The following is a 9,159-nucleotide window of genomic DNA, read 5'->3' on the forward strand; positions in this document are numbered from 1 at the left end:
AACTACAAGTTAAACAGGAGAAGAGTTCTCATGCTCCATAGCAGTACACAACAGCCTACTGCATATTACGAAGAACTGACATAGAAGAGTGAACTCTCCACTTCAGTAAGGATGTATAAGGAGACAAATGCCTGCTCAATATACATTGTATACGTGGGTTTAATGTCATACTGCACTTTTAAGTATGTGACAGGAATATGCTTCCCTTGTTAATTAAAAATAGAAAAGAGAAATAGAGGACAGAAGGAAGAAAGGAGGGGGCACAAATGAAAGAAAACAACTGTACTAAACTGCAGATCCTCTTTCAGGAACCTGTCAGTTCCTAACCGCTGCTGCACCTGCAATTCACACATCCTGCCACTAGATGGAAGCATTTACCAATCCAGCACCTAGCTGTGAATTTCTTTTCTTTTTTTTTTTTTAAGCAGTACTCACAGGGCCTACTGCTGTTGCTTTTTTTTCCCCCTCTCCCTCCCCTCCATCCCAAATCTGGATCGTCTGAAGTACTAGATCTGGGCTATACCTTCTGGTGGAAGCCCACATAAAAGAACCTAGAAGGAAGCTTTTGTTGTCTGTCTACCTGTCTCGTCTGGCCTGGAACTCACTGTTGATCCACCTGCTTCTTTTTAGGGGGTGAGGGACTCAAGAGAAGGTTTCTCTGTAGTTTTGGAGCCTGTCCTGGAACTAGCTCTTGTAGACCAGGCTGGCCTCAAACTCACAGAGATCCGCCTACCTCTGCCTCCCGAGTGCTGGGATTAAAGGCGTGCAGCACTAGCACCTGCTAGATCCATCCACCTCTTCATCTGAGTGCTGGGATTAAAGACAAACACCACCACACCTAGCCTATTTCTATTTAAAAAAACAAAACTAAATTTCTGAAAGTTCTTCCATCAAAATATCACAAGTGAAAGGCCTATTACTGATGACCCTGTGAGGTACTGAGAGAGGCTGGTGCATAAGCATCAGCTGCCCTTGACGTATACTGCTTTTCTCTGTTGATATGCAGATTTTCTTATACATATAGTGTGAAACAGGGAAAGCATATAACTGTCTTTTTCATAATTGAGACAGTATATCTAAAATCAATTGTCATTAAGTCAATAATCTGATCAAAAACACTTCTGAAGATTCTAACTTATTTCTCAATGGAAATTTGAAATACAAACGAGCCATTACAAGTTGATGCAGGCCAAAACAATACTCGCAAGAAAGTGACATCACAAAACAAAGGCTGACCTGTCATTTTAACGAACAATAAATAGGTGGTAAACTAAAGCTATCTTAAGACAAAGGCTGGAAAGAAAGGCAGAAAGACTGACTGCTCATGGGAAAGCTGTCCTCCTAACACAACCGCCTCAGCCTTCCTGAGTGCAATCTAATCAGTGTTCCAGACAGATGGGCCAAGTGTTGAGGAGAAAGAGGCTGGGAAGGCTCATTGTCAGCTGACAGCAGAAACGAGAACACAAGTGACCACAACCAACAGACTACACCATCAGAGAGGCACAGTGGAAACAGCCCACGACTCCAAAGGACTGCTAGCTAGACACGAGCCAGGACAGGCATTAGTGATTTTTTTCATCGAAACATATTGTGAAGTGGGGAAAATATAAATTTAATATAAGGCATTAGCTTTTGTTATGAATATTTATTCATTATGAGAAAGCAAAAGGGGGTTTTACCTGAATATATCACTCCAAAAACTATATCACCACTGTGATGGTTGATCTTGGTTGTCAACTTGACTACACTTTAGATACTTTAGAAAGCATCTAAAACTGGGGCTGTAGAGGGGGCTCACTGGTTAAGAGCACTTCCTGCTCTTCCAAAGGTTCTGAGTTCAATTCCCAGCAACCACATGGTGGCTCACAACCATCTGTAATGAGATCTGGTGCCCTCTTCTGGTATGCAGGCAGAACATTGTTTCTTTTTTTTAATATTTATTTATTTATTTATTACGCATACAATATTCTGTCTGTGTGTACATCTGCAGACCAGAAGAGGGTACCAGATCTCATTACAGATGGTTGGGAGCCACCATGTGGTTGCCGGGAATTGAACTCAGGACCTCTGGAAGAGCAGGCAATGCTCTTAACCACTGAGCCATATAATAAATAAATCGAGAGGAGGGGAGGGGAGAAGAGAAGAGAAGAGAAGAGAAGAGAAGAGAAGAGAAGAGAAGAGAAGAGAAGAGAAGAGAAGAGAAGAGAAGAGAAGAGAAGAGAAGAGAAGAGAAGAGAAGAGAAGAGAAGAGAAGAGAAGAGAAGGAAAGTATCTAAAACCCAGCTTGGTGTTCTACTTGTGAGGGATTTTTCTTTGTTGGATTTGGGATCCTACCTAAACCTAGACCATTTGAGGTCAGAAGATTCACCCTAAATCTGGACCATTTCTTAGTGGTAGTCCATATGAAAGGACTTAGAAGAAGGGATCTTTTGCTCCCCATCTCTTGTCCCCACTCTAGGTAGTTAAATCTGCTTCTCTGGGATTCCTCAGTGGACTGAAACTGGCAGCTCTCTAGTACCCCACTGGGCTCCAGCATAAGACTGGGACTGCTGATACATCCAGGTTCCTTGACGGAATAAGTACCGGATCCTTGGCCTTTCTGTCAGGAAACAGTCGCTACTAAACTACTTGGACCACAGCCTATAATCCTCTCTAATAAATCCTTTACTCATATACAGATCTACATTAGTTCATTCCATCAGTTCTGTTCCTTAGAGAATACTAGTATAATCACCAAGAAACACAGAGGATGTCGAGACTAATATGGACAAAGTCTTTCTAGAAAGCCTGCTCTCTTAAGAACCCTGGTCTAAAACCTGGCAGTTTGCTGAGTGGAAAATGGTACATACTGGCCATGAGAAGCCCTGTACTGGCTGGTTTTGTGTCAGCTTGACACAAGCTAGAGTCATCAGAAGAAGGAGTCTCAGTTGAGGACATGCCTCCATGAGATTCAGCTGTAAGGCATTTTCTCAATTAGTGATCAATGTGGGAGGGCCCAGGCCATGGTGGGTGGTGCAAATCCTGGGCTGGTGGTCCTGGGTTCTATAAGAAAGCAGGCTGAGCAAGCCAAGTGAAGCAAGATAGTAAGCAGCTCCCCTCCATGATCCTGCCCTGCTTGAGTTCTTGTCCTGAATTACTTTGGTGATGTGGACGTGTAAGCTGAAAAACCCTTTCATTCCCTACTTGTGTTTTGGTCATGGTGTTTCATCGCAGCAATAGAAATCCTAAAACAAGCCTGATAAGCAACTATTAGAGACTATGTCCAATATAGATTCTCAGAAAGATTCCAGGCTGCCTGACCTCTAGGGAACACTTCTTATCCTCTATGTCCTTAACAAATACATAAGAGATATGTAATTTTGAGCCTACAAAAAAAGCTGTGTTCACAGTTGTACACAAAAACAAGCACACCTTATCAATGGCCATATGCTACCCCATCCCTCTCACCCAGTGAAACATCTGATTCACATTTTTTTTAAACATGAAGGGGATGAAGTGAAGTCTCAACTTACCGGAAATTATTGCATCCTAGCACCACACCAACAATGTTCTTGCCTATGTCGTGCACATCACCTTTAACAGTGGCCAGCACAATGGTGCCTTGGTAAGGGTCCTGTAAAGTGAGACAAGCAGCTGAGCATGGGGGGGGGGGGTCGCCAGGAAGACCATTTGGTTCTCAAGAGCCACACAGAGATGGCAGAGGAATAAACACCAGAACCCCCTCAAAGGTAGGTCGGGGACCCAAGTGAGAGTCTATACTTGAAGCTCTGTGCCACCCAGAAGTTCAAAAGAGGCGTGCCTATCAAGTCAGCCCAGGGATTTCAACCAAGCTCATAGGTTCTAGCATCTGAAAAAGAGTCAGCAGTCACAGACACAGTCCTACAGCTAAAGACCACATCCTTAACCCTGAAACTGCCAAGGAATATTGCTGAGAGTTAGAAAAGAGAGGCTGCCATAGAATATGTTACACTTGTTATGCTACAGACTATTACTTTAACTGTGTAAAGGTATGCCAAAGTTTTTCTGTTGCATTTGTTTAATTGTGTACAGATGTGTTGCATTTGTTTCACCTTGCCTGCCTAAGACACCTGATTGGTCTAATAAAGAGCTGAATGGTCAATAGCCAGGCAGGAGAAAAATAAGTGGGGTTGGAGGGCAGAGAGAATAAGTAGGAGAAATCTAGAAAAAAGAGAGGAGAGAACAAAGGAGAAAGAGAGACACTCCAGGGAAGCCAGGAGCCGTCAGTCAGCTAGATGGAGTAGTACATACAGAAGGGAAGAAGGCAAAAAGCCCCAAGGCAAAACATAGATAAAGAGAAACAGGCTAAGTAATAAGAGCTAGCAAGAAACAAGCATAAGATAGGGTGGAGAATTCATAACTAGTCTTACAGTAGAACTTTAAGACAATTCTGAAGCCTCTCAGTCTCAGCGTAATGCCCCCCCTTCCCCCCTGGGAACCAAGGACCTAACAATTGCCCACACACGTACTGAAATGTTGGGAATGTTCTCCAAATAGAACTCAGTTATTGAAGAGGGGCAAGATAACCCTTAGGTGTTGACTCAGTGACTGATGTTTTGACTTAGGCCCCGGGAAAGGGGCAAAGTGACCCTCGGGTGTTTTCCCTTACCTCATCTGATCTGGCAACCACTCTCCAGCCAATTATTGGTAATAGCCCTTTTGAATAAGCCAATCATAACAGTTAAAGAACAACTCCCAGACACCCTTTCCTTCTGTGGTTTTTCCCTTTAAAAATAGTCTGTACCAACTATTCGGGTCTTTCTAGCCTCCCGAATGCTGGAAGACCCTGTCATGACAGAAAATCCTCATCCTTTTACATCAGCTGTGGTGGTGAGAGACGGTCTCTGAGGGGCGACTCCTCCTCAGTGATTGGACTCTAGGATCCAACAGTATTAAGTCTCCATATTATGATTTGGGAGCTGGTTGGTGGTCCAAAAGAAATTCTGCTACAAGGTTGGAGCTGGCTAACTAAAGATGTCCCTGAAATTTTCAAAGCAGCCAAGTGCAGGGAATGTAGACTCATCTTTTATTTCTCTAAAACAGTTCTTTTGCACACTGATGAAACAAGAAAATGAAAAGGTAGGTATGCAAGGCAGGCATCATCTCTCCAATTCAGCCAACTGCAAATTTAGAATTCTCAGGGCTAAAGTTGTCTGAACTACACAGTGCTCTAAATAAAGTAAAAAGGCTAGTGGCTGACTCTTGTGGTGTAGCCAGCAAGGATAAATGCTACAAGTGGTACCAAGGGATAACTAAGAAGTATTTGGGGAAGAGCTTCCTAAAAGCAAACATGATACATTTAAAACATGAACATGGCCAACCTAGCAGAGCAAGATACGTGCCGTGAAAACCTGAAGACCTGAGTTCAATGCTCTGGGTCTACCCATGTAAAGGTGCAAAGAGTGCACCAACTAACTGCATAAAAGCTTTACTGATGAGGCTCCCAACCCCACAAAAACAATAATCTTCCAGAGCAACTCCTGTAAAGGCTTCAGGCCTGAACAAAATAACTTGCCTCTTCTTCAACCGAACCATTAAGAATTCTTGCTTCTTCTCTTTCTTTTTCCATGAAAGGGATAAGGTGTCCAACAGCCTTCTTCATAACACGGGCTGACTTTATAACCTGGAAAAAAGCAGAATTAGGCATCATTAGCAAATCATCACATGACTGTCACTGTTGACCCATGAAGCTTTAGTACTAATTAAGAATGCATAATTCGACTGTCCCAGATTTCTATAATGAGCAGGATGAGGAATTAGAACCCTGTGGGAACACCAATAAATGAGGCACAGCAAGAGGAAAACCAAACACAAACAAATGGTTAAAATTTTTGTTCCTGAACTTTTACTTGGTTTCTTTTTCTGCCTAAAGTCTCTGTGTCTCTGAATTCTATGCATCTTTTAAATTCCATGTTCAACATGATGCATCCCCATCATTCTATAAATCCCCAGTATTTTAACTCACCTAAAATGAAGTTTATGAAAGAGGCTCTCTTAGCTATTTATGTTTCAGAGCTCCAAATCTAGATGCTCAGCAAGAACTTGTTAAAATAGTTTTAAGTAGTTGCTTTAATAAAGAATTCTGGTTTTACATAAAACATATCATTTCAAGTTCCACTATTTAAAAGAATAATATATTTTCTTTTTTTTTTTTAAATATTTATTTATTATTTATACAATAGTCTATCTGTGTGTATGCCGAAGGCCAGAAGAGAGCACCAGACCTTATTACAAATGGTTGTGAGCCACCATGTGGTTGCTGGGAATTGAACTCAGGACCTTTGGAAGAACAGGCAATGCTCTTAACCACTGAGCCATCTCTCCAGCCCCCAAGAATAATATATTTTCAAAATATGTATTCTTAAAGTCGGTCACTGGCAAGCTGAGTGGTGGTGGCGTATGCCTTTAATCCCAGCACCTGGGAGGCAGGACAGGTGGATAGAGGCCAGCTTGGTCTACAGAGCAAGTTTCAGGACAGGCTCCAAAGCTACAGAGAAACCCTGTCTTGAAAAAACAACAAAAAAGATGGCCACTGTCTTGTCAAGTCAAATGTTAGTATTAACATTACATGTATCTTAGGTAGAGGGAGCATGGAAATACAGAACATGCAGATTATGGTACACAGGATCTCTGCAAGCTTTCTAACCACTACACACTTCAAAGAGCGACTGGCAAGAGATGGTTCCTAAATACACCCAGAAAAGGAGTGGTCAGATAATACTGTCAAGTTTTGCATATACCACAAACTCAGAAAATACTCAAACTCAATATTTACTAAAAAAAAAGAAAAAGAGATTTGTTAAAATTTCTCTGTTTCACCAACCTGAGGTAGAAACATTTTTCCAGCTCCAAAAAGATCACCAACCACTTTCATGCCATTCATTAGAGGCCCTTCAATTATATTCAGAGGTCGGGGGTATTTTTCCTGGTTTAACCTGGCTTCTTCAGTATCTTCAACAATATGCTTTTCAATACCCTTAAAAGAAAGAGTGGGAAGGAAACAAACAAGCAATTGCAAAGGTCAAAATGAAAGAATGAATCAAAGAGATGTTTAAGAGCACAAACCCCAGAATCAGTCTGACAGAATTGGAGTCCTGGTTCTCATCACTAATGCAGGTAATTTATTAAGTTTGGTTTCCTCACAGAATCACAAAGTCCCAACCTCCTGTTTACTTGGACAATCACTGTAATGCTATTTATTTACGGTGCCTCGCTAGTCATAGGAAAAACTCAGAAAAAGGAGGTGTTAGTGAAGACTGAGAGTGTAGCTCAGTGGCGGAGTATGTGTGAGGATCTGAGTGCAATCCTCAGCAACTGAGCATGTGCTAATAAATATCTCTGTAAAATCAATATCTATTAGCTCAATGTGGTGTGGTGATGCATGTCTTTAATCCTAGCCCTCAGAAGGCACTGGCAAGTGGATCTCTACGTTCAAGTCCAGCTTAATCTACACGGTAAGCTCCAGGTCAGCCAGGGATATACAGTAAGATTGTATTTCAAATAAATGAACAAACAAGTATCTTCTCTCACTATAACACTACTTGGCTAGAAAAGGATTCAATACTAGAAAGACTCTCAGGTGAAGTTAAAACAAAAACATGGAACTTTCCTCCCGAGTTGCCTGATTTGCTGACTCTAAAGCTAAGGATCCGCAAGGATTGTAGGACACAAATGAATAGTTCACAAAATGAAATATGTACTCTCAGAAGTCTAAGAATTAAAACTTAAATTCTAGAACCTTTTTAAAAACACTCTGGGACTTTCCAGACTCTCAAATGTAGACACTGAGGTCCAGAGATGACTTATTTAAAATTCCATCTGTTGTGGAAGAGCCCCTACGGTCCTGCTGATGGACCAAAAGGAACCTGGTCTGGGGTGGGTTCTCGGGCTCCTAACTATCAACTGCCTGGGCAAGTCCTTGCTGTGTATGTGGGCCTGCCCTGTGCACTGCAGACACTGACTTCCAAAGCATCTTCCACACCCATCTGTGAAAACTGAACACGTCTTTAGACACTGTCAAACGGCACTGGGAAACAGATTCCTGAAGGCTAAGAATCAATGGTCAGACGTCTAGGGCAGCACCCCCTCAACTGCTGTCAGCAATGACACCAGGGAGCCATGACTTCCTGAACAGGCTCTGGAACTCACCTTTACGAGAGCATACTCAAGACGCTCTTCAATGGAGCCACTCCTCCACTCATCTGTCTGGATGACTTTCTTCCCTCCTTTGCCATGAGTCTGAATGAAAATTAAGATAAAAAGTGAGTACAAATGATACACAGTGAACTATCTGCAGGAAAAAAAAAAAGAAAAGTGCCTTTTCCTTCCTATAAGTTTCCAGACCCCCAGGGTGTTCAACATGAATGTTGAAAAAGAAAAAAAAAATCTTTTAAAATTTGAACTTTCAATAGAGAAAAGCAACAGTGTACTTTTATTTCCCCTAAAAAATAACAACTGACATCAAAATATTTCTAGGATATAAAAGTTATTCTCTAACATTCCAGCTCTCAGGAAGGATCAACATCCCCCACATACAATCAATCGTCAAGAATCTGGGAGCCATGAGCAGTAGTGGCACAGTCCTATAATCCCAACACTTGGAAAGCTGAGGCAGGAGGATTGTGAGTTCCAGATCAACTAAGCAGTGTAAGATCTTGATCACTGAGATTTTATCATGTAAGAGAGGAAGGAAGAAAACATAAAGAAGGGAAAACTCTAAAAGCGCACATCAGGGGCTGAATGAAGGCTGTCTAACAGTAACATGGAAATTTGGGGGAACAGACACCACCAACTGAGACAGTGATGAAGGGCTTCAGAAGCTGAGTCTCAGAAACTCAGAAAAAGGATAAAGGCACAAGGTTAAGTATCCTGGCACATGGGTAGATTACACTACTTTGTATGTTCTCCTCCCTCCAAGTGTATTTATATATACAAGTGTATATAAAAATGACAGAGCCAGGTAGTGGTGGCACATGCCTTTAATCCCAGTACTCAGGAGGCAGAGGCAGGAGGAGCTCTGTGAGATCTACGAAGTGATTTCTAGGACAGCCAGGGCTGTTACACACACACAAAAATCTTGTTTCAAAAACAGTAACAACAAAAACAAAGAGAGAGAGAGAGAGAGAAATGAAGGGAGGGAGG

General features: G+C 41.9%; 1 protein-coding gene across 1 annotated transcript in view; it reads right to left on the minus strand.

Moving 5' to 3' along the window:
- Positions 1–9,159, minus strand: part of Mtr (5-methyltetrahydrofolate-homocysteine methyltransferase) — a 78,349-nt gene that overhangs the window by 21,507 nt on the left and 47,683 nt on the right. Inside the window, exons 19-22 of the mRNA XM_013353137.2 lie at positions 8,167–8,256; positions 6,842–6,994; positions 5,534–5,641; positions 3,513–3,613 (exon numbers count right to left, since the gene is read on the minus strand). Of these exons, the coding sequence (XP_013208591.1) occupies positions 3,513–3,613; positions 5,534–5,641; positions 6,842–6,994; positions 8,167–8,256 (452 nt within the window). The remainder of the gene's footprint in view (positions 1–3,512; positions 3,614–5,533; positions 5,642–6,841; positions 6,995–8,166; positions 8,257–9,159) is intronic.

The sequence above is a fragment of the Microtus ochrogaster genome, unplaced genomic scaffold (genome assembly GCF_000317375.1).
Source record: "Microtus ochrogaster isolate Prairie Vole_2 unplaced genomic scaffold, MicOch1.0 UNK2, whole genome shotgun sequence".
NCBI classification, from domain to species: domain Eukaryota; kingdom Metazoa; phylum Chordata; class Mammalia; order Rodentia; family Cricetidae; genus Microtus; species Microtus ochrogaster.